The 26,934-nt window shown below is 35.9% G+C and overlaps 1 protein-coding gene across 1 annotated transcript in view; it reads right to left on the bottom strand.

Annotated features, from left to right (window-relative positions):
• dpr14 (defective proboscis extension response 14) overlaps positions 1-26,934 on the bottom strand; it is a 206,463-nt gene that overhangs the window by 71,357 nt on the left and 108,172 nt on the right. The window contains exon 4 of the mRNA XM_075300973.1: positions 15,450-15,627. Coding sequence (XP_075157088.1) covers positions 15,450-15,627 — 178 coding nt within the window. The remainder of the gene's footprint in view (positions 1-15,449; positions 15,628-26,934) is intronic.

Genomic DNA, 26,934 nt, shown 5'->3' on the forward strand with positions numbered 1-26,934 from the left:
CCGATTTGAAAACCATTTTCTACACTTCTACAAAATCTCTAGACTTTAAATTTAGGAGCTAATGCCCACGGATTGAGCAGAATATTAACGAAAAAATGGGAAATGTTTTTAAATGTAATTTTGCAAATGCGCATTTATGATTTATCGGGAGATACATACGAATTAGAGATTTAGGTACATTTAAGATACTCTTACAATTTTTCCGACTTATGTTAGCAGTGGCGATTTTACAAGGAAATGGGCTATATCTCGCCAAGATAGGAGCCGGTGAATTGCTGGCTTTTGGACAATACTTGGGAAAATTGGTCGATCTTTATAGAAGTTGGAGGCTTAACTTTATCTTATGGCGTCGCTAGTATTAAATGCATATTATTTTTATATAGTACCAACCTTCAAATGGTTCGTGTCAAAATTTGACGCCTGTAAGTCAATTAGTTTGTGAGATAGAGCGTCTTTTGTGAAGCACCTTTTTTTATTGTGAAAAAAATGGAAAAAAGGAATTTCGTGTTTGATCGAGATAGCGGAGGCCTTAAAGATATCAAAGGAACGTGTTGGTCATATCATTCATCAATATTTGGATATGCGGAAGCTCTGTGCAAAATGGGTGCCGCGCGAGCTCACATTTGACCAAAAACAACGTGTTGATGATTCTGAGCGGTGTTTGCAGCTGTTAACTCGTAATACATCCGAGGTTTTCCGTCGATATGTGACAATGGATGAAACATGACTCCATCACTACACTCCTGAGTCCAATCGACAGTCGGCTGAGTGGACAGCGACCGGTGAATCGTCTCCGAAGCGTGGAAAGACTCAAAAGTCCGTTGGCAAAGTAATGGCCTCTGTTTTTTGGGATGCGCATGGAATAATTTTTATCGATTATCTTGAGAAGGTAAAAACCATCAACAGTGTCTATTATATGGTGTTATTGGGGCGTTTGAAGGTCGAAATCGACCTTTTTCTTGTTCTCAGACCTCAAAAGGATGCTCGCAGGGAAAACATTTGGCTGAAATGAAGAGGTGATCGCCGAAACTGAGGCATATTTTGAGGCAAAACCGAAGGAGTACTACCAAAATGGTATCAAAAAATTGGAAGGTCGTTGTAATCGTTGTATTCCGGCCGGAGTGAGACACACTCGAAGAGGAAGATGGAAAGAAGTTTGAGGAACCGCAATGGATCAACTATGGTCTAAGTGGACACAAATCCGCTAGCTCGGATTTGTGTCATCCTCCATAACCTAACATATGTTTTTTTATTACACCCTCCACCATAGGATGGGGGGGTATATTAACTTTGTCATTCCGTTTGTAACACATCGAAATATTGCTCTAAGATCCCATAAAGTATATATATACTGGGTCGTGGTGAAATTCTGAGTCGATCTTGGCACAAGTAGTTCCATATCGGCCCACTTTTTTATATAGCCCTCATATAAACGGACCCTCAGATTTGGCTTTCGGAGCTTCGGAAATGAAGCATATTTCATCCGATTTGGTACATGGTGTTGGTATATGGTCTCTAACAGCCATGCAAAAGTTGGTCCATATCGGTCCATAATTATATATAGCCCCCATATAAACCGATCCCCAGATTTGGCTTGCGGAGCCTCAAAGAGAAGCAAATTTCATCCGATCTTGCTGAAATTTGGTACATGATGTTGGTATATGGTCTTTAACAACCAAGCCAAAATTTGCCCACATCGGTCCATAATTATATATAGCCCCCTTATAAACCGATCCCCAGATTTGGCTTGCGGAGTCTCTAAGAGAAGCAAATTTCATCCGACCCGGCTGAAATTTGGTACATATTGTTCGTATATGGTCTCTAAAAGCCATGCTAAAATTGGTCTACATCGGTCCATAATTATATATAGCCCCCATATAAACCGATCCCCGGATTTGGTTCATGATATTGGTATATGGTCCATAATAACCATGGAATAATTGGCCCACATCGGTTCATAATTATATATAGCCCCCATATAAACCGATCCCCAGATTTGGCTTGCGAAGTGTCTAAGAGAAGCAAATTTCATCCGACCCGGCTGAAATTTGCTACATAGTGATCGTATATGGTCTCTGAAAACCATGATAAAGTTGGTCTACATCGGTCCATAATTATATATAGCCCCTTATAAACTGATCCCCGGATTTGGCTTGCGGAGCCTCAAAGAGAAACAAATTTCATCCGATCCGCCTGAAATTTGGTACATGATGTTGGTATATGGTCCATAATAACCATGGAATAATTGGCCCACATCGGTTCATAATTATATATAGCCCCCATATAAACCGATCCCCAGATTTGGTTTGCAGAGTCTCTAAGAGAAGCAAATTTCATCCAATCCGGTTGAAATTGGTCCATATCGCTTCATAATCATAGTTGCCACTCGAGCCAAAAATCTACTAAAATTTTATTTCTATAGAAAATTTTGTCAAAATTTTATTTCTATAGAAAATTTTGTTAAAATTTCATTTCTATAGAAAATTTTGTCAAAACTTTATTTCTATAGAAAATTTTTTGAAAATTTTATTTCCATAGAAAATTTTTTGAAAATTTTATTTCTATAGAAAATTTTGTTAAAATTTTATTTCTATGGAAAAATTTGTCAAACTGAATTATATACGTATTTAATCGATCTTTTTTGATTTAATATATACCATGTATGAACTTACATACAATTCAGAAGACGGTGTTAGAAGGTTTTAAGATACCCTGCTATTGGCAAGCGTTACCGCAACTTAAGTAATTCGATTGTGGATGGCAGTGTTTTGAAGAAGTTTCTACGCAATCCATGGTGGAGGGTACATAAGCTTCGGCCTGGCCGAACTTACGGTCGTATATACTTGTTTTTGATTTCATTTTTGTTGATTTTCTATTAATTTTTTACGTTATTAAATTGTCCAAAATTTAAAGTTTGACTTTAAACAGCCAAATATCGTATTTTCTAAGACTTGTCCAAAAGAACTTGATCGGAAGTGGGACAAAATTTATGGAGGATCCGGGGATGCTTTAAAAACGAAATGTTATTATTTTTTTTGCTGAGAGCTGTTTCATATAGATGTTCAATGCATAAAAATGGAAATAATATAGGGCTTTACTTTGTTGTATTACATATCAACCGCCCTGTTTGTATCAAGCATTTAGAAAATAGAATTTATACATTTTCGTTTTTCTAACTATGTTGATTATTAATAAGGTTTGATAGGAAGGGTTTTTACCTATTGTACCCTTTGAAAAGTTACTCGAAAAATAAACATAAAAAAATAATTAAGTGGAATTATAGTCCTTTTTAATACCTTATTAACCACAATTTAAGTTTCCAAATTCAAAACAAAGCTGGTATAAATTGCCATGTTTCACGTAAACGGTGTCTTTCAGATAAAATATAGAAAGACGTCTCCTATTATTAAATACGTCTTATGTTCATAGCAAAGTCAATAATATTTAGTGAAGAATTTTTCCGACATCAGGTCAATAGGATAGTATTTTCTTTTATTTTAAGCCTTTTCTGCATCGAATTCTCTAGTTCTAAGAGCAAAATTTGTACTCACAACAATATTTTTCCAGTGTACCTACTGTCACCGAAAATTAGTTTCGATTAACTTTGTACTTGTCATATTTTTATTTATTGATATTGGATTAAAAAACTCTTTCCGCAGATTTTGAAATGTGCAAATGGGAAAAGTGTGCTTCCAAAACTCTCTATTACAGATGTCACATCGCGACAGTGCGATCTTTTCCCACGCCAAATAAAGGAACGAATAAAGTCTTAACACTATTCAAATTCCTTTAAAACTTATTTACATAACCATACGTTCCCTTTCGAAAGTAGAATAGAGATGAACGTCTGTTCATAATTCCATCATACTACACACACACACACAACCAATCATACATCTCCATGTTTTTATTGGAATATGTGCATACCATTAAATTCATACGATATGACATCTTGGTATAGTTTCAAGTCATATACCTGAATGTAGGAGATTTGTTGTTTTTTTTTTGTTATAGTTTTCTTTTACCCAAAAATGTCAATCAATTCCAATTTTCTAAACAAGGACACAAAAAAGTTTTCATATGATTTTATATGGAAATTATGCAGGACTTTAACGAAAAACTTATTTTATCCGGATTTCCATAAGCCGGAAGGAAGTCAGCTTAATTACGCATGTAGTCGTATCAACCTATCATGTGAGGAGTGTATTTTCTAAAGTGAGAGTGAGAGAGAGTGTCGGTGTGTATACAGTGCGGGTGTGAACAATGGGTGTAAAAATTAGGTTTTGTGCACTGAACTAACACTTATGCACGCATCGACATCCCAATACACATAAACACGCAATCCCACGGTGAGAATTCCGAGATCCGATTCAACGCATAATTAAATTATTTACTTGATATGCATGCAAACGTGGCATGGTATGGCATGGCATGGCATGCTATGGCGAAACCGAAAGTTCTTGTGCAGATTTCTAACACCTGCTCTATACATAGGTTAGATAGATATGCTGAATTTTGAAATTTATTGATATTAACGTAATTGGATTATTGACAAAAGAGGGACTATGAAAGTTTTTCCTATTTGTTAAATTGGTTATACTTAAATTGGTATTGACAAGTTTATACTGGATTAAGAGTAGAGATATCTAGGATGCTGGATCGAAGGAGATGTTAATATAAATTAGCGGTTATGTATTTTCTTTAAACTATCCCAGTTTCCACTGAAAATATGACATATTTTCAGTAGAGATATAACTATTCTTGGCAACGTTGGAGTTTATAAAATCTTCTGTAACCAGAAATTAATATCACCAATACTTTTGCAATTAAAATCTTAATTGGATTTGAAAAAAAAACATTCAATTACAAAATTAATTGCTCCAAAGTCAAACATTTTAATAAATAGAATCAAGAGGGATTTACCCTCTATCTATAATAAAAAATTTGGCCATGCCAACATAAACATAATTATAATGATTTATATACACAGACAAAAATCATGACCACTTCCAAAGATTTTGTTAATACACTAACGATTTTGGTATTGATTCCGAGCCAAAGAAGTGGAGAATTGAAGATTTGATTAATTAATGAAGAAAAAATGGAAGTTATTCTAAAGGCACACTTCCCAAAATGTCCTCTTTGTTTATTTTAACTACATGGAAAGTTCTTATAATTTTATAACTCGCTATTTTCATATTTTAATGAGTAATTTTTGTTTGTTTCAAATGTGATAAAAATAGGGTAAAAATTAATAAAAGGGTACAAATTACTTAATTTCGTCGAAGAACATGCCAAATCCATTCTAAAACAAGTAAAGAAAGCCTAAAATCGGTAGGGTCTACCGAAAGTCTAAAGTCGGTAGACCCTTCACCACTATATACACCAACATTTTTGATACCACCTTCAAATTTGTTGGGAGCTATATAAAGTTGTATATTCCCAAATACAAATATTTAAATATGAAACGATTTGAAAACAATTTTTTAAACTTTCACCAAATCTCTAGACTCAAAATTTAAATTGATTAATGACCGGGACGGACAAAATATTGGATAAATTTAAATTACATAAATCTGCAAATCTGCATTTATGATTTATCGGCCGATGCGTACGAATAAGGGTGTAGGAAAATTTGAGTCATTTTTTCCTACTTAGCAGTGGTGATTTTACAAGGAAAATATGGGTATAAAGGGTGATTTGTTAAGAGCTTGATAACTTTTTTAAAAAAAAAACGCATAAAATTTGCAAAATCTCATCGGTTCTTTATTTGAAACGTTAGATTGGTCCATGACATTTACTTTTTGAAGATAATTTCATTTAAATGTTGACCGCGGCTGCGTCTTAGGTGGTCCATTCGGAAAGTCCAATTTTGGGCAACTTTTTCGAGCATTTCGGCCGGAATAGCCCGAATTTCTTCGGAAATGTTGTCTTCCAAAGCTGGAATAGTTGCTGGCTTATTTCTGTAGACTTTAGACTTGACGTAGCCCCACAAAAAATAGTCTAAAGGCGTCAAATCGCATGATCTTGGTGGCCAACTTACCGGTCCATTTCTTGAGATGAATTGTTCTCCGAAGTTTTCCCTCAAAATGGCCATAGAATCGCGAGCAGTGTTGCATGTAGCGCCATCTTGTTGAAACCACATGTCAACCAAGTTCAGTTCTTCCATTTTTGGCAACAAAAAGTTTGTTAGCATCGAACGATAGCGATCGCCATTCACCGTAACGTTGCGTCCAACAGCATCTTTGAAAAAATACGGTCCAATGATTCCACCAGCGTACAAACCACACCAAACAGTGCATTTTTCGGGATGCATGGGCAGTTCTTGAACGGCTTCTGGTTGCTCTTCACTCCAAATGCGGCAATTTTGCTTATTTACGTAGCCATTCAACCAGAAATGAGCCTCATCGCTGAACAAAATTTGTCGATAAAAAAGCGGATTTTCTGCCAACTTTTCTAGGGCCCATTCACTGAAAATTCGACGTTGTGGCAGATCGTTCGTCTATTCATGATGAAATGTCAAAGCATACTGAGCATCTTTCTCTTTGACACCATGTCTGAAATCCCACGTGATCTGTCAAATACTAATGCATGAAAATCCTAACCTCAAAAGAATCACCCTTTATTAGCCATATTTACTATAATCGGAAGATCATATGTATATGGGGCCTCCGTGGTCATCATATATCTCAAATATATATGGGAGTTATATCTAAATCTGAACAGATCTTGAGCAACTTTGACATGCATACACTGAGGAACGATGTTTTAGACAAGCAAAGTTTTCTTTTGATGCTAAAGAATTTTCTTTAAAGGCAAATAAAAGGAAGTGGGGACAATCGTTGAATCGCATATCATAAATTTGGCTTTATTTGGTCTAAAAGAAAATACTTTGTAAGAAAGGGGAATTTAGTTTGTCTAAAAGTTCGTTCCTGAGGAAAGTACTTTTTCTTTGGGTGTAGGAAGAACGTTAATTCTACTCTTTGTGCAAAACTTTAAGTAAATCGGAGTGAAATTTTCGCCTCTGGCCATATAAGTGCATATCGGACGAAAGATATATATGACAGCTATATCTAAATCTAAACCAATTTCTACTAAATGGCATGCATAGTAAAAATGTTACTTCCATTCCCTGTGCACAATATCAAGTAAATCGGTGTGAAATTTTGATCATTCGGACTCGATTATAAAAAGAAGATCCCTTGTCATTGATTTAAACATAGAATCGGGCAGCACTCAGTTGTAAGGGAGATGTTCACCACTGTGGTATCACAATGAACTGAATAGTCTAAGTGAACCTGATATATCGAGCTGCCATATCCTAATCTAACCTTAGACAGGAATCTGAATTAGAAGTGAGAGAACTAAGAAAGAGAGAACTGATAAACACTGCACCTAAGAACGGTGGACTTTAAACCAAAGATTACGCACTGGATATATGATAGCATAATAAGGCCAATTCTGATAAATGTGTCAATATTCTGGTGAACAACAATGCAGAGCAAGTGTAACAGAAATTTTACAACGGGTCCAACGGACAAGACTTTAAATTTTCGGTAGTTTTAGGGAGCCACCGTAGTGCAATGGTTACCATGCCCGCCTTGCATACACAAGGTCGTGGGTTCGATTCCTGCTTCGACCGAACACCAAAAAGTTTTTCAGCGGTGGATTATCCCACCTCAGAAATGCTGGTGACATTTCTGAGGGTTTCAAAACTTCTCTAAGTGGTTTCACTGCAATGTGGAACGCCGTTCGGAATCGGCTATAAAAAGGAGGTTCCTTGTCATTGAGCTTAACTTGGAATCGGGCAGCACTCAGTGATAAGAGATAAGTTCACCAATGTGGTATCACAATGGACTGAATAGTCTAAGTGAGCCTGATACATCGGGTTGCCACCTAACATAACCTAACGGACAAGTTGTCTCGGAAAAACTGAGCCAATGAAGATAATATCACTGGTGTCGAGTGGTCGAACGAAATGCTTCGAGTTGCTTCAAAACACGTCTATGACATCGTGACAGGTGTGAATCGTGGTAAACAGCAGCCGACTCTATGGGTATTTCAAAATGAGCCAAATACAACAAAAGATTGCTCGCGTCCGAATCACTTTGAAGCAAATCACCTGCTTTTTCGGAAAAACTGGCCCTGCCGCACAGTTGGTCATTTGTTTTCCAAGAAGTCAAGAAAACCAACCGCCGAAGTCGGATCACTCTTAACCACGATCATGCAAGTTCTCACACATCGGCTGAAACAACTGAATTTTTGAGTAATTTATGGGTCATCCGCCGTATAGTCCTGACTTAGTATTGACTTTTTTATTCCCTTACTTCCAAAATAAAATGAGAGGGCACTTCTTTTGGACACATGAAGAAGAATGCATGGTTTGGAAATACCCAATTCTTATATAAAACTTTGCATAATTTATACTTGAAGTCGAGTATGAATTGAGAAATTTAAATTGTGAATAACACGTTTTTAAAGCACTTTAATACCACATGATGAAAGAATAAAAAAAAACTAATAAATTTAAATTAGTTTCGCAGTAACAAGTGCGCAAATCTCAAATATAAATGAGAATTGCAATTTAAATGTATCCTTAGTGCAATTCTTCTCTTCTCTGGCTCGGAATCAATGCCAAACAAATTGGTGTAAAGTCAACATCTTTGGAACCGGGCAAGCCTTTTTAGCAGTACATTAACATATGCAATCAAAATTATCCTAACACCACCCTCCCAAAAATTTCGCCTCATGCAACAAATCGGGCTGTACGCAAATTTTTTAAGAATTTCGAAAATTTTACACATGGCAACTATATTAACGTTTGGCAAATATTTTGTTGTTGTTGTTGTATTATAAGTCCTTAAATGTGTTGGCTCTTTTGAAATTTCTCTAATGCCAATTTGCATATTAGTACATACATGACATACCCATAGACTCAATTTTCGCTCCAAGCGAGAGTGAGAGGACTTTCCATTTCTGGCAAAGACCAATTCTTCTCCACACCGAAAAGGGAGGGGGGGGGGCAACAACATTATCGCCTATATTGGTGTTTAGCACACGCATTAGCAATTTTCAGCATGTTTTGGATTCAATCTAATAAATTTTTGAAAACAACATTTGACATTGCTCGAAAATTGCCACATATGGAGTTAGCAGAATGTATAAAGGATATGAGAGTTCCAGCAAGTGTTTTCGTGCTATGCTTGCCTGCAGAAAGATTATTTTTTGTTTTGCCTACGGAAGTGAGGCTGTCACTAATTTTTTCCTGAGATTAAGCCATTTTCAATTTAAAACTTAATTTGCCATTTTGACAGTGTGCCACCAAAACGTTGTTGCTCTCGTTAGAAAGCTAGAATGTGGAGGTGTGGGTTTATGAATAGATGAGGACTAGCTTTATACCTGATACCATAACATAAAATACTCGTACATGCTATATTCATACCCAGCAAAAAAATTTGGAAGTTCTTCCAAAGGCACAACTTTAAAAGCACTTCCAGAAGATGCATTCCCAATGATGTTCTTTATTTTAACTACCCAAGAAGTTCTTTTAATTAAATTTTTTATAACTTGGTTTTTTCATACTTTTAATTGGTAATTATAACTTTTTTTGTTTAAAATAGGTTAAAAACAGAGTAAGAATTTATAAAATGGTGCAAATCATTTAAATTTTGTCGAAAAAATTATAAAACCAATCTGAAAAAATTGTGAATTTTTGAAAATATTTGAGGTCAAACGTTTCCGACAAGCGTTAGAATCCATTAAAAATTATAAAAAATTATAAAAATTATTTATTTGATAAATTATCACAGAATTTTTTAATTTACATCCAAAATATTGAATTCAGATCACACCTAAAGAAGTGATGCAAATTTAGTGCAACGGCTGTTGAAATGGAGGACTTCCGCCCTATGACAAGCCCATGTTAAATTCATCGCTTCTGCGTCAATTTTGCACCACTTCCGGATCCAAAAAGAACATTTTCATTACTTTTTTGGCGACGCTTTTTTTGCTGGGTAAGAGTGTCCTGGGCCTTTTGGCCCCAAAAATTTGTCACACGAACGTTTTTGTTGCTCCACGATCTATTTAAATATACAAGGATGGAGTATTCCTGTGTGAGAGTGTCTTCATGCGTATGGGTAAATATGGGTGTAATTGGATTTTGTGGCATTGTGAAAGCAAGTACATGTACCATTAACCACTTCATGTTTCGTGCTGAATAGTGGATATGTGTATTCTTATGCTGGAATTAGGGATGCCTACTGTTAATGTTTCTAAGGTAGGGTTCTTTTTTTGGGATGACTTTAAGGACAGAATTTAATCCACAAAATGATTTTGAATGACCGTAAAATGAAGTTGATCGAGATAAATAGCAGAGGCCTTAAAGATATCAAAGGAACGTGTTGGTCATATCATTCATCAATATTTGGATATGCGGAAGCTCTGGGTGCCGCGCGAGCTCACATTTGACCAAAAACAACAACGTGTTGATGATTCTGAGCTTGTTTGCAGCTGTTAACTCGTAATACACCCGAGTTTTCCGTCGATATGTGACAATGGATGAAACATGGCTCCATCACTACACTCCTGAGTCCAATTGACAGTCGGCTGAGTAAACTGCGACCGGTGAACCGTCTCCGAAGCGTGGAAAGACTCAAAAGTCCGCTGGCAAAGTAATGGCCTCTGTTTTTCGGGATGCGCATGGAATAATTTTTATCGATTATCTTGAGAAGGGAAAAACCATCAACGGTGACTATTATATGGCGTTATTGGAGCGTTTGAAGGTCGAAATCGCGACAAAACGGCCCCATATGAAGAAGAAAAAAGTGTTGTTCCACCAAGACAACGCACCGTGCCACAAGTCATTGAGAACGATGGCAAAAATTCATGAATTGGGCTTCTAATTGCATCCCCCACCCACCGTATTCTCCAGATCTGGCCCCCAGCGACTTTTTCTTGTTCTCAGACCTCAAAAGGATGCTCGCAGGAAAGAATTTGGCTGCAATGAATAGGTGATCGCTGAGGCCTATTTTGAGGCAAAACCGAAGGAGTACTACCAAAATGGTATCAAAAAATTGGAAGGTCGTTATAATAGTTGTATCGCTCTAAAAAAAATGTGTTTTTCTTTGTAAGACCGGGGGCTTATCAGCCAACCTGTTACTCGCAACCATGAGCATTTGTGGGGTAACAATACAATAGGTTTTGGAGATAAACCGCATTCCCTTATTTATGGGAATTTTATCACAATAAGAACAGAAATGTCTGATATTAGGAGCTGTAGTTGATTCTGCACATACAGAGTTAGTATGCCGCTAATATTGAGTCCATTATTACAAAAGTATATACAGCATTAAATTCGGCTGGGCCGAATCTTAAATACCCACCACCGTGAATCAAATATAATAGTTTCCTTTGAAAACTCTTAGTCGTAGCCGGTTGATAATATATAAAATTTCAGCGAGTTTAATAACAGATATTCTCCTAAGCAGATCATTTCAACCAGTACGCTTCCCGAAGATAGTTAGGTTAAAGTGGCAGCCCGATTTGATTCAGGCTTTCTTAGTCTATACAGTCCCAAAGATAAATTTAAAGATTCTACTTATGAAGACTATCTTATCTAGTCTGGATTTATAACAACCATTTTTGTTTGAGTTGAAATCTAAAATCTATAGATTGTTACCTCCATTACACAAATGATTAGAAGAAGTAAAATCTGGAAATTTTACATTCATGCAATTTTCATGATCAGCGCGCCTTCTATACCCTCATGTTTTGATATAGCTCCATATAGACCGATCTCCCGATTTTACTTTTTGGGCTTCTAGAAACCGTAGTTTTAATCCAATTTACCTGAAATTTGAAAACTAGAGGTACTCTATGACCCTAAAGACGTGTGCCGAAAATGGTGAGTACCGGTCCGATCTTCGATTTTACTTCTTGGTCTTCTAGAATCCGTATTTTTTACCCAATTTGCCTGAAATTGGATTCCTAGAGGTATTCTAGGAAAATAAAGAGATGTGCCGAAAATGGTTATTATCGGTCCATGTTTTAATATAGCACTCATATAGACCGATCTCCCGATTTTAGTTCTTGGTCTTCTAGAATCCGTATTTTTTACCCAATTTGCCTGAAATTGGATACCTAGAGGTATTCTAGGAAAATAAAGAGATGTGCCGAAAATGGTTATTATCGGTCCATGTTTTGATATAGCCCCTATATAGAACGATCTCCAGATTTACTTCTTGTGCTTCTAGAATCCGTAGTTTTTATACAATTTGCCTGAAATTGGAAATCTAGAGGTATTCTAGGACCATAAAGAGGTGTGCCGAATATTTTGTGTATCGGTACAGTTTTTGATATAGCCCCCCTTATAAACCGGCCCTCCGATTTGGAGTCTAGATTCTAGAAATACAATTAAATGTGCTGAATACTGGTGTATCCTTCCATGTTTTGGTATAGCCCCCATTACACCGAACTCCCGATTTAACTCCTAGGGTTTCTAGAAATTGTAGTTTTTATCCGATTTGCCACAAATTGAAAATACACTGGCATTTTAGACCCATAACAAAGTGTATATGATTTAGTTTTATCGGTCCATTTGGTAAGGCCTCCAAATAGACCGATTTCACTCTGGAATGAGGACATCGATATATCAAAATCTGTACCGATACACAATACATTCGGGACACCTATGGCCTAAAAACTAGATTTCAAATTTCAGGCTAATTGGATAAAAACTACGGTTTCCAGAAGCCCAAGAAGTAAAATTGGGAGATCGGTCTGTATGGGGGCTACACCAGAGCATGGACCGATGCACACCATTTTCTTAAAACCTATTTATAGGCCTAAAATTCTAGATTTTAAATTTCGGACAAATTGGATAAAAACTACGGTTTCTAGAAACTCAGGAAGTAAAATCGTGAGATCGGGCTATATGAGGGCTATAGCAAACCATAGACCGATTCACATCATATTTTGCACACCTATTTGTGGTCCTAACATACCTTTAGATTTCCAATTTCAGGAAAATCGGATTGAAAGTACAGTTTCTAGAAGCCCAAGAAGAAAAATCGGTCTATATGGGGGCTATACCAAACCATGGACCGAAGCACCCATTTTTGACACACCTATTTGTGGTTCTAAGATACCTCTAGATCTCGAAATTCAGGTAAATCAGATAGAAACTAAGGTTTCTAGAAGCCCAGGACCCAAAATCGGGGGGTCAGATTATATGGGAGCTATATCAAAACATTGATCGATACACCTCATTTTCGACACATCTATTATTGGTCCTAAAATACCTATAGATTTCGAATTTCAGGAAAATCGGATTGAAAATAGGGTTTCTAGAAACCCAAGAAGTAACATCGGGAGATCGGTCTATATGGGGGCTATTTCAAAACATGGACCGATAGGCACTATTTTTGGTACATTTGTTTATGGTTCTAAAATACCTCTAGGTTTCCAATTTCAGGTAAATCGGATAGAAAATACGGTTCCTACAAGCCCAAGACCCCAAATCAGGGGGGTCGGTTTATATGGGGGCTATACCAAAACATGAACCGATAGGCACCATTTTCAGCACACTTGTTTATGGCCCTAAAATACCTATAGATTTCTAATTTCAGAAAAATTGGATTGAAAATACGGTTTCTAGAAGTCCAAGATCCCAAATCGGGGTGTCGATTTATATGGGGGATGTACCAAAACATGGACCGATATAGCCCATCTTCGAACTTGACCTGTTTGGAAACAAACAACGAGTTTGTGCAAAAATTAAGCAAGATAGCTTTATTATTGAAGGCTGTAGCGTGATTACAACAGACATCCAGACAGACAGACGGACATCGTTATATCGCCTTATATATAGTCGGAAATCTATATTTCGATGTGTTACAAACGGAATGACAAACTTATTATACCCCCATCACCATTCTATGGTTGTGGGTATAAAAAACTGAAAAGGAGCGAAAAAGAGCCAGAGAAAAAAAAACAAATTTGGAGCCAATATAAAAAAGAGCCAGAAAAGAGCCAGCAGTTCAAAATAGAGCGAATTTGGCTCTCCTTGCCCAAAAGTCGATAAACTTTTCAATCAAGTCGTTTAGTCCTTATAGTTAAGTGCTTCAACTTAAAATTAGGTGTCCTAATATGAAAGAAAATTTTCTTTCACAAACGTCAACTTGGCTTTAATATTTCTGAAAAAATCTTCAAAATTAATGAAATCGTCTTTAAATTTAATGACTTTTTGCAACTTGCCTACAAAGCAAAAAAGCGTAAAAAATAGGAAATGTTCTTCAAATACGTTATTCTAAAGGCGTTTATACATGAAACATATTATAATTTCTACTTCAAGTCGAGTATGAATATGAGAAAGTCATTAATGAACTTTGACAGCATATGAAGAAAAAAATTAAAAAAATTTAGTACGTAAAACTCAACTCACTTCCATTCTGCGCTTATTTGGCTTGAAATCAATACCAACGTCATGAGTGTAAAGACAAATCTTTGGAACAGTGCATTCTTTTTTTTCAGAGCATATATACCGACCCTGAGATTTGACTTACGGATCCTCTTAGAAGAGTAAATTTCATCCAATCAGGTTGAAATTTGGTATGTGATGTTAGTATATGCTTTCCAACAATCCAGAAAAATTAGATTGTTGGATATATAGATCCATAATTATCATATATATAGACACCATATAAAACGATCCCGAGATTCGAATTCCGGAGCCTTTTTAAGGAGAAAATTTTATCCGATACGGTTAAATTTTGGTATGTGATGTTAGTATATACTTTCTAGCAACCGTTAAAAAATTGGTTCATTTGGGTCCATATTATATATAGATCCTATATAAACCGATCCTCAGGTTTGTCATAGTGATCCCTTGGGAGAACAAATTCCATCCAATCCGGTTGAAATTAGATAAGTGATGTATGTATTTGTCCTCTAACGGCCCATAATTATATATAGATCCCATATGAACCTATCACCACATTTAACCCCTGGAGCCTCTTGGAGGAATAAATTTTATCCAATCCGGTACATGATGTTGCTATATGCCCTCTAACCACATAAAAATATTTGGCCCATATCGGTTCATAAATATATATACCCTCTATATATACCGATCTTTAGATTTGAAATCCCGTACCACTTGGAGGGATAAATTTCATCCTACCCGGTTACAATTAGATACGTGATGTTAGTACATAAGATTCGGCCATATATTCTTGTTTCTACTACATAGAAAGTGATTAATTTTGCTGTAGCTTTTCAAATCAAATAAATCTTAGGAATTTTCAGTTCTCCAAACTTACATCCCTAGGGAATATAAACATACACCAGAATTGTTGGTTTAGAGTACAGCAAAAAAAAAAAAACACACCAAAAAAACACCAACTCGGTACCAATGAATGAGATTGACTACGAAAAGGTAGGCAGGTACTTACCTAATACCGCCGCGACTGGTGTCATAGTTCAGCAAACGTGTATTGTGCCGCCATGTTATGTATGATGTTGGCTGTGGAATTTTAGATATGACACACTGAAGTTCTATGGTACTGCCGGCTTTGTAGTATTTTTCTGGCGTCGACGAGCCACGTTCATCCAGTATTTCCACATGAGGAACTGTAAATATCCGAATAAACATGAGAGATTTTTGTAAGTAAGACTAGCAAAGAAGATGCAGTAACAAATGGGCATGGATACAGAAGGAGAGAGGGGATGTGAGGGTTTTCTTAGAGTCAATGTACACCGTACCACCTTATCATACATGTTACGAATACGCAATAGAATTTTGAAGCCAGGAGCTACTAGAATGTGTAAACAACTAACATTCTATAGTAGAACAAGATACACTAGGGTGGATTGATTGTGTTTGTTTTGGCATAGAGTAACTATAGGATTACTGTAGCTATGTACGTGGGTGTGTTTGTAGCTATGTATGTGTGTTTGAGTGTGTAAATATTAAGTTTACCTAAAAGCTTTTTTCATACCTAAAGAGGATATCGTACAAAACACATTGTCAACAACTACAACTGATTGTAGTTGTTCCGCAATGGATATGCAATGTGCGTATGGTTTGTCGTTCCTATATCCTTCTCAACATGTCTATCCATTTTGAAAATGTGAAAAATAGCTCTTTCACATTCTAGTGTAGAATTTAAAGGTTACATTTTAATTTAATCAAAGCTTTGAAAAACACATGCAAGTAAAATTTCTTCCCAGGGAACATCTTTAAAAAATGCATTTTAATAGGGTTTGTTGTTAGTTTATCCTTCTCAACATATCTATCTATTTTGAAAATGTGAAAATTAGCCCTTTCACTTTCTAGTGTAGAATTGAAAGGCTACATTTTTATTTAATTAAAACTTTGAAAACAAAAAAAAAAAACAAGAAAGCAATGTCTAAAGTCGACTATACGATATTATACCCATCGCCACTTTGTAGAATAGCTGAAACCATTTTTATGTAATTTCACAAAAGTGCATTCATGATTTATCAAGCGATATATGTATATGTATTAGAGGTATATATATCTGTGGAATGTCTGCCGTTACAGTGTGTAGGATATGAGTATAATAAGGAGAAATCGTCACTAAAGTTATGTGTAAAATGTGGGTATTCTGGCCATATGCGCTTAAATCGAAAAAAAAACAAGTATATACGGCCGTAAGTTCGGCCAGGCCGAAGCTTATGTACCCTCCACCATGGATTGCGTAGAAACTTCTTCTAAACACTGCCATCCACAATCGAATTACTTGAGTTGCGGTAACGCTTGCCGATGGCAAGGTATCCTAAAACCTCCTAACACCGTCTTCTAAACTGTAAGTAAGTCCATACGTGGTATATATTAAATTAAAAAAGACCGATTAAGTACGTATATAATTCAGTTTGACAAAATTTTCTATAGAAATAAAATTTTGACAAAATTTTCTATAGAAATAAAACTTTAACAAAATTTTTTATAGAAATAAAATTTTAACAAAATTTTCCATAAAAAAAATTGACAAAATTTTCTATAGAAATGAAATTTTAACAGCATTTTCCATAGAAATAAAATTTTAACAAAATTTTCTATAGAAATAAAAATTTGACAGAAATTTTGACAAAATTTTCTATAGAAATAAAATTTTGGTAGATTATTTTTTTTGGGCTCGAGTGGCAACCATGATTATGAACCGATATGGACCAATTTTTGAGTGATTGGGGATCGGCTATATAACTATAGACCGATATGGACCAATTTTGGTATGGTTGTTAACGGCCATATACTAACACTACGTTCCAAATTTGAACCGGATCGGATGAATTTTGCTCCTCCAAGAGGCTCCGGAGGTCAAATCTGGAGAACGGTTTATATGGGGGCTATATATAATTATGGACCGATATGGACCAATTCTGGCACGGTTGTTAGAGACCATAGACTAACATCAAGTTCCACATTTCAACCGGATCGGATGAATTTGCTTCTCTTAGAGGCTCCGCAAGCCAAATCTGGGGATCGGTTTATATGGGGGCTATATATAATTATGGACCGATGTGGACCAATTTTAGCGTGGTTGTTAGAGACCGTATACCAACACCATGTACCAAATTTCAGCCGGATTGGATGAAATTTGTTTCTTTTTGAGGCTCCACAAGGCAAATCTGGAGATCGGTTTATATGGGGGCTATATATAATTATGGACCGATGTGGACCAATTTTCTCATGGATGTTACTAACACCACGTTCCACATTTGAACCGGATCGGATGAATTTTGCTGCTCTAAGAGGCTCTGGAGTTCGAATCTGGAGAACGGTTTATATGGGGCTATATATAGTTATGGACTAATATGGACCAATTCTCGCACGGTTGTTAGAGACCATATACTCACACCGTGTTCCAAATTTCAGCCGGATCGGATGAAATTTAGTTTCTCTTTGAGGCTCCACAAGGCACATCTGGAGATCGGTTTATATGGGGGCTATATATAATTATCGACCGATGTGGACCAATTTTTGCATGGTTGTTAGAGAGCGTGTACCAAAACAATGTACCAAATTTCAGCAGGATCGGATGAATTTTGCTCCTCCAAGAGGCTCCTCAAGCCAAATCTGAGGGTCCGTTTATATGGGACTATACGTAAAAGTGGACCGATATGGCCCATTTTCAATACCATCCGACCTACATCAATAACAACTACTTGCGCCAAGTTTCAAGTCGATAGCTTGTTTCGTTCGGATGTTAGCGTAATTTCAACAGACGGACGGACATGTATATTGCTCTTAGACCCATGCTTTATGGGGTCTAAGAGCAATATTTCGATGTGCTACAAACGGAATGACAAAGTTAATATACCCCCCATCCTATGGTGGAGGGTATAAAAACATATTGTAGATACTATATCCAAATCTGAACCGATTTGAATCGAATTCGACACACGTAAATAGAATATTACGTCTATTCTATGTGTAAAATATCGATATAGATTATTATTAGAGTAAGATTCAGTTGCACCATATTACTACCATATACATCTAAATCGGGAGCTACATCTAAATCTGAACGACTTTGACAAAATTGGATATGTATAGTTAGAATGTCAATTCTAAAGGGTGATTTGTTAAGAGCTTGATAACTTTTTTTTTAAAAAAAACGCATAAAATTTGCAAAATCTCATCGGTTCTTTATTTGAAACGTTAGATTGGTCCATGACATTTACTTTTTGAAGATAATTTCATTTAAATGTTGACCGCGGCTGCGTCTTAGGTGGTCCATTCGGAAAGTCCAATTTTGGGCAACTTTTTCGAGCATTTCGGCCGGAATAGCCCGAATTTCTTCGGAAATGTTGTCTTCCAAAGCTGGAATAGTTGCTGGCTTATTTCTGTAGACTTTAGACTTGACGTAGCCCCACAAAAAATAGTCTAAAGGCGTCAAATCGCATGATCTTGGTGGCCAACTTACCGGTCCATTTCTTGAGATGAATTGTTCTTCGAAGTTTTCCCTCAAAATGGCCATAGAATCGCGAGCTGTGTGGCATGTAGCGCCATCTTGTTGAAACCACATGTCAACCAAGTTCAGTTCTTCCATTTTTGGCAACAAAAAGTTTGTTAGCATCGAACGATAGCGATCGCCATTCACCGTAACGTTGCGTCCAACAGCATCTTTGAAAAAATACGGTCCAATGATTCCACCAGCGTACAAACCACACCAAACAGTGCATTTTTCGGGATGCATGGGCAGTTCTTGAACGGCTTCTGGTTGCTCTTCACTCCAAATGCGGCAATTTTGCTTATTTACGTAGCCATTCAACCAGAAATGAGCCTCATCGCTGAACAAAATTTGTCGATAAAAAAGCGGATTTTCTGCCAACTTTTCTAGGGCCCATTCACTGAAAATTCGACGTTGTGGCAGATCGTAAGTCTATTCATGATGAAATGTCAAAGCATACTGAGCATCTTTCTCTTTGACACCATGTCTGAAATCCCACGTGATCTGTCAAATACTAATGCATGAAAATCCTAACCTCAAAAGAATCACCCTTTACTATCTTTACAAAATTTCACGTAAATCAGAGTAAGGCAGACGAAACAGACAGACGATAACTATGTTAAATCGACTCAGAATTTAATTCTAATGGGACTCTGACTAGTCCTCCTTTGCGTTACATACAAATGCACAATATTATTGTACCCTGTACCACAAAGGTGGTAAAGGCTATAAAAAATTCATTTAGTTAGTCAATGAAAATGATTGCATGTGCATCCCAAAATATAGATGTCATACTTTTTGTCAAAGCTTTGGCATTCATGGTGTACAGTTCACACGGACGACTGTAGAACCTATGTTTCATTGAAAATCAAAAAAAAAAAAAAAAAAAAAAAATTTCAGAAATTTCAGAATTTTCACTGAATTACTTAGAAAACTATATTATTAATTATAATTGCGAAAATATTCTGTTATGAATAAAATGGGAAAGAATGGAAAATTGGAAAATGCAGGCCAAAAATCAAATAGTTTTTTCCATTTCTCCATTTTATTCGTAAAATACAAAAAAATCTTGAGCCATTTTGAGATATATCATTTAAAGTAATTCAGACAATGTAAAATTTCTGAAAATTCCAATTTAGAAATTGCAACCACAAAACCGCTGCAAAATTTTATATTCGGTCATAGCCTTTCGATATATCAAGAAATGGTAAAAAATGTCTGATACTTTCCGAATGGCTGTGATAGATCTTAGTCAGTTAAAAAGTTTTAGACGTCATAAACCCTTACAGGACTCTTAAATTTGATTTATGTCTGTTTTTAACATTCTAAAACACCTCTTGTGTGAGTGTCCTGCATTTTGTGTAAGGCGTAAGCACATTTTGGGGGCATATAGCTTCAGATTACTGGCGGACCTGGAAAACGTTTGTTAATGTTTTTGGAACAATCTGGTTGGTTGTGTCCATAAGTACTTTTAGTAAATGTGATATCACAATAAGTGAGCCTGAAACTTAATCGGGCTGCCACTTTAACCTAACCTAACCTAACCATGGTCTTACAGGCTTCAATATATTTGCCTTTGGCTAACTTTAAATTCTTTCTTGCCCATTTCCTAAGGCAAAGTCATTCTTAAATTCTTAATATGCGAAACAATTAAAACTGTATCTAAAAGTAAACTACAAATTCTGACAAATGTATGGCAAAAACTAAATATTTTACTTATGTTTACGACGTTTTTGACGTTAAGTACGATACGTGGTAAATGTATGTCAAACACGTCGCAGTTTTCGACAGACCATATCTGGCCCCACTATATCACACTTTGAACAAGAAACAATCACAAAAAAAAAAAACAAGTAAGGAAAGTCTAAAGTCGGGCGGGGCCGACTATATTATACACTGCACCACTTTGTAGATCTAAATTTTCGATACCATATCACATCCGTCAAATATGTTGGGGGCTATATATAAATGTTTGTCCCAAATACATACATTTAAATATCACTCGATCTGGACAGAATTTGATAGACTTCTACAAAATCTATAGACTCAAAATTTAAGTCGGCTAATTTACTAGGGTGGAACAAAATGTTAGTAACAAAATATGGGAAACATTTAAATCTGAAGCAATTTTAAGGAAACTTCGCAAAAGTTTATTTATGATTTACCGCTCGATATATATGTATTAGAAGTTTAGGAAAATTAGAGTCATTTTTACAACTTTTTGACAAAGCAGTGACGATTTGACAAGGAAAATGTTGGTATTTTGACAATTTTTGTCGAAATTAGAAAAACATATATATGGGAGCTATATCTAAATTTGAACCGATTTCAACTAAATTTGGCACGCATAGCTACAATGCTAATTCTACTCCCTGTGCAAAATTTCAACTAAATCGGAGCAAAAAATTGGCCTCTGTGGTCGTATGAGTTTAAATCGGGCGAAAGCTATATATGGGAGCTATATCTAAATCTGAACCGATTTCAACCAAATTTGGCACGCATAGCTACAATGCTAATTCTACTCGCTGTGCAAAATTTCGATTGAATCGGAGTAAAAGATTGACCGCTGTGGTCATATGAGTGTAAATCGGGTGAACGATATATATGGGAGCTATATATAAATCTGAACCGATTTCAATAAAATTTGGCATACTTGACTACACTACTAATTGTACTCCTAGTGCAAAATTTCAACCAAATTGGGGTAAAACTCTAGCTTCTGGGACGGTATTAGTCCATATCGGGCGAAAGATATATATGGGAGATATATCCAAATCTGAACCGATTTCTTCCAAAATCAATAGGGATCTATTCTGAGCCAAAACACATACTTGTGTCTATCTCGTCTCCTTCTGGGTGTTGCAAACATATGCACTAACTTATAATACCCTGTTCCACGGTGTGGCGCAGGGTATAAAAAAAAAACAATCAGTAAAGAGAGAATAATATGTCATTTACTTAATATTTTTCGTAAAATAATTTCAAAATGTCCTAACTGCACAAATATTCACGAAAAAATAAAAAGAATTCTTAATTATGATACAACCCAATTTTGGCAGTATGGCTTCTTTGGTTTATAAAAGATAGACATGTACAAAAACACAAGTCCATTACGAGGACATGTAAATTACAAGGGCCTATTGTGTCTCCATCTATCCACAAACACCAGTCATCATCCCCTACATGACCATATGCAGCACTGATTACTAATGGTAAAAAGTAGACCTAAAACAATGTCGACAATAATGATGTTATTTTGTGGTAGTAGCGTTTTTTTTTCTGGATGAGTACTCTTTTATGCACACAAACATCGTGGAAGCTATTGCCACAGATACTGGTTGGATGCAGAAAAAAGTGCCTAAAAACCCACATTAAATGTTAATGAGCAAGCCAACATCAGTGGAAGAAAGATGTTGGAAGGATTGATTGTGGTGCACTTGAGAAGGGGAAAGTTAATACACAGAGGAAGAATGTTTAGTAATCACTCGATTATTATACCAAATGAACCAGAATACTTAGGTATGATAAATGGGAATTTTTAGTTAGGTTGGATTTTTGTGGCAGTTTGAAATTACAGCCTTACTGAGACAAGTATTTAATTGATAAATCATAGGCACAGCCAGATATTACATTTCTAGCAATTCAATTAAATTCTTCAGAAAACAAACATTAAAAGTTGGTTTAAGTTAACATTTTGGAGCTCACATAGTTCCCTTATGCTTTATATAAATGAGGACATTTTCACAGGAGATGCTTTTTGCTTCGTTTTCCTTCACAGCTTAGCTCCTCGTGCTCAAATACTTTTGCAAACTACCAATAAGAGCAACGGAATTTTACAGATGGATGACGGCCAAGCACACACAAGCAAACCAACCAATAAGAGCAACAGAATGGACAGAAGAAATTACGGACCAGCACACATCCAAAGAGAAAAAGAATTGTTTTTGTTTTACTGATTCTACCATATAAGTGTACCTTGGTATGCTGGTATGCTAATCCTAAGGTTGTATCAATCTCACAATATGTCACATGACGATCGTGCAACATCAGTTGGGGCACAACATCTATTGGTGATTTCGTTTGGGGAAAAAAGTGTTGCATACAAAGGGTACAACATTTAATGGTGTTACCACAGTGTTGCAGAAACCCCTTGCAATGACAACACCGTTTGAGTGTGAAAACGAACAAAAAAGGTGCAACACTGATATAAAATCAAAACAAAAGAAATTTGGCGGAAATATTTCGATTATTATTAACAACTATTATTGGAATCTCCACTAACTCGCCAATTTTTCTTGAACTAAGGGAAATTGATAAAAATTTTGATTTTATATATTTTAATGGTCTTACTTCTACTTCAGAGTACAAATTAATTACATTCTCAACAAAGTTTTTAACTCGCCGTTGGTCATTTCGTCCAAGCAATGATGTTGTAACTTCGTCATCGTCGTTAGAAGAACTACTCTCCAATAGCGCATCTATAATGGTGTTGGCCAAAAAACGCATTTGCAGTTTGCATTTTGCTATTATATTAAAAATATTTAATATCGAATTTTGTTTGTCGCGGCACTAAATAATTGATATGCTTCTTCTTGGTAAATTAATCTGCGGTGTTGAAGGAATTGAAAAGCAACCACAATACACGTGTCACGCACTTTCTTTTGTATTTGCAACAACGCTATTATTTAGGTCGAAGAATAAAAGCGTCTTCAACATTTGATTGAAAGTGTAACCATCTGTACCGTAGACCAGCTACGGTGTAAAATGGGTTACACTTTTGCTCTTGCGATGGGCAACAACCCGTTAATCGAACGTGCACATTTTGGGTACGCTGCACCGAATTTTCCAATCGAACAAAAATTTTCGATATATGATTTCCGGAACTAGAATTGATTTTGGACGACCTTAACGAAATTCATCAGGATTTTATTCTATTTTTTGGACGAGATCAATCTTTTAAATTGCTGTAAATAATACAAATAGCGCTCGTATGTCAAACGTTTCAAAATTTGAAGCTTTTTGATAGAGCTGTCAGTTGGCACATTGAAACTCGAGGGTTGCTATAGTATTGGCTAATATATGCGCCGATATTGTTTGAAATCAATTCCGTTTAAAATGTAGGTCCCATATGAACATTTTCCCCTGTATAGACGTATTGGACTATTGCTATAAATGGTGTTTTATGTTAGAGTTTAAAATCGAGATTCTATAGAAGTGTACCAAATTTTGCCCAAATATATAGCATTTTCTGTACTTTATATTATTAAATGTGTGCAAAGATATTTGAAAAAATTATTTCCAATAATTGAGTGCCATCTTCTGTATCTGTATCAGTCATCATTCCTACTATGTGATGGGTTCAGCGATTTTAGCCGCCGAATATGTCATCTCGTCTTAAATTTAGATGCCAATAAATCAAAAAGTTTTTATTTAAATCATAAAAATGTATTAATAATTGTTGTATATTTTTGGCAAAAATTTGAATTTTCCACCCACAATTAATCATATCAAGTTGCTGAAATAATTTTTGCAAAAATGTAATTCAGGAAATTTTAATGAAATGTAAATTTGATTGTAAGATTGGTTGTACAATTAATCTCATTACCAATCGTATAACTTCCCAGCAAAAAAAATTGGAAGTTCTTCCAAAGGCACAACTTCAAAAGCACTTCCAGAAGATGATTTAAATTTTGTCGAAAAAAATGCTAAATCCAATCTGAAAAAATTGTGAATTTTTAAAAATATTTGAGATCAAACGTTTCCGACAAGCGTTAGAATCCATTAAAAATTATAAAAATTATTTATTTGACAAAATATCATAGAATTTTTTTACTTACAACCAAAATAGAGGTGTGCGCGTGACTGAAATTTCACTCACACTCACGCACATTCACGAAGCAAAATGTTTATTCACGCACGCTCACCCACGATACGTGTAGTAGCCAATCCCACTTACGCACATTCACGAAATGAAAACCAGTACTCACGCACGAACTAATTTTAAAGACTCACGTTCACGCACAATTCTCTACAATACACGTGATTCACGACAAATTCACGAAGCTCACGACATTTTCCAAACGGAAATCAGCAAAGGTAACAAATTTCAAAAGTAGAATATACTTCGAGAGCTAAATTAATTGCACTTAACATACGAGTATGAATTAAATCTTGATTTTTTCGTGAGCGTGATTTTGCAGAAATTTTATTCACGCACATTCACGAAATGATTTTATTTCTCACGCACGACACATTTATTTTAGTCCCATTCACGCACATTCACGAGAGTTGCTTTGGATTTTGTTCACGACTCACGTGATTCACGCGTGTCACGAGAATTTCGTGTCACGCGCACACCTCTAACCCAAAACATTGAATTCGGATCACACCTAAAGAAGTGATGCCAATTCAGTGCTACGGTTGTTAAAAGGGAGGACTTCCGTCCTATGACAAGCACATGTTAAATTCATCGCTTCTGCGTCAATTTTGCACCACTTCTGGATCCAAAAAGAACATTTTTTTTTGGCGACGCTTTTTTTTGGGTTCGAAATGATTTTATAACGGATAATTGTCTGCCGGCGAATAGATAAACTTATATCGGCTTAGCCGTCAAGTCGCCGCCTATGGAGGGAAAAATTTAGTGTCAGCCGCCGCCGACAAAGATGAGTAGGCTTCATTCTCTGGATGGGATGCAAGAGGTACATGTTCAGAGAATGAAGCCGTGCCATTTTTGTCGGCTGCGTCGGCTTGATAGCTAAGCCGATATAAATATGTCTATTCGGCGGCGGACAGTTATCCATTATAAAATCAATTTGAAGTTATTCGAATTCTAATGAGATTACGTTAGTTGTACAACCAATCTTATAATCAAATTTACATTTCATTCAAATTTTCTGAGCTAAATTTTTGCAAAATTATTATAGCAGCTTGAAATTGATTGATTGCGATGGAAAGGTTCAAAAAGGTTGGAAAAAATCGACAATTATTAATACATTTTTCTGATTTAAACCGATATTTTTGATTAATTGGCGGCTAAATTTTAGTTGAGATGAGTCGACATATTCGGCGGCGGCTCTTTCTGAACCGACTCGGTGGCTTCAATCTCTGAACATGTCTATATGAATCTCTGTCTATAATTTTTTCTAAAGGTTGATAATCATAATTTTAAGAAATCCTCAATAGCTTTCAGTTAAAATTGCAACATAATAGCATTATATCATTTGAAGAATTAGAAACCCATTTACGTTTACCTTGAATGTAGAATTTTTAATATTTTGCATGCATTTTCATAATTCTCACTGCGATATATAACAAAGCTTTGAAATGAGATTAGAACCTATGATGAAACTTGTAAAAGGATGCTCACTGTTAATGTACATCACATGTACAATACACAAACATTTGGTTGTCCTATACGAGTAACATATTTACGAATTTCATATTTCTAACAAAGTAAGCAATTAAAATTTAATGTTATCTTGTGGGGCAACTGTGTCAGACAGTTCAATTTGATATAATGTCTATAAATTGAGTAGTAACATCATGGTAGACACTATCAAAAGATTTCTCATACACGAATCACAAATTTCTTTGAGTGTATATCGAGCATAGAGAGATTGTTCTAAATGCTCATCGTTCAGTATTAAAATGTTGCACATTAAAGACAAGTGCCAGCTTAATAGGCATGCAAACGAGTACCAGCCACTGATGGGGTCCTTGGGCAATTCTCATTTAGCAAGAGCTTATATGCTCTTTCTCCCTCAGCCACATATAAACCAACACGCACTCATCTGGTCTAGATGACAAGACTTTTAATTGAGATTCAAGAATTGCCAAAGGGGGTTTTTCTACAGAGGTAGATTATACTACAAGCGACAAGAGTTACTCTAAGAGGATAACAAAGAAGTCCTTTCGCTTATTGCATAGAGCAGTTGAACTGAATTGAATGTGGAGAGACTTT

This window comes from Haematobia irritans, chromosome 3, assembly GCF_050003625.1.
Source record: "Haematobia irritans isolate KBUSLIRL chromosome 3, ASM5000362v1, whole genome shotgun sequence".
In the NCBI taxonomy this organism is placed as follows: Eukaryota; Metazoa; Arthropoda; class Insecta; order Diptera; family Muscidae; genus Haematobia; species Haematobia irritans.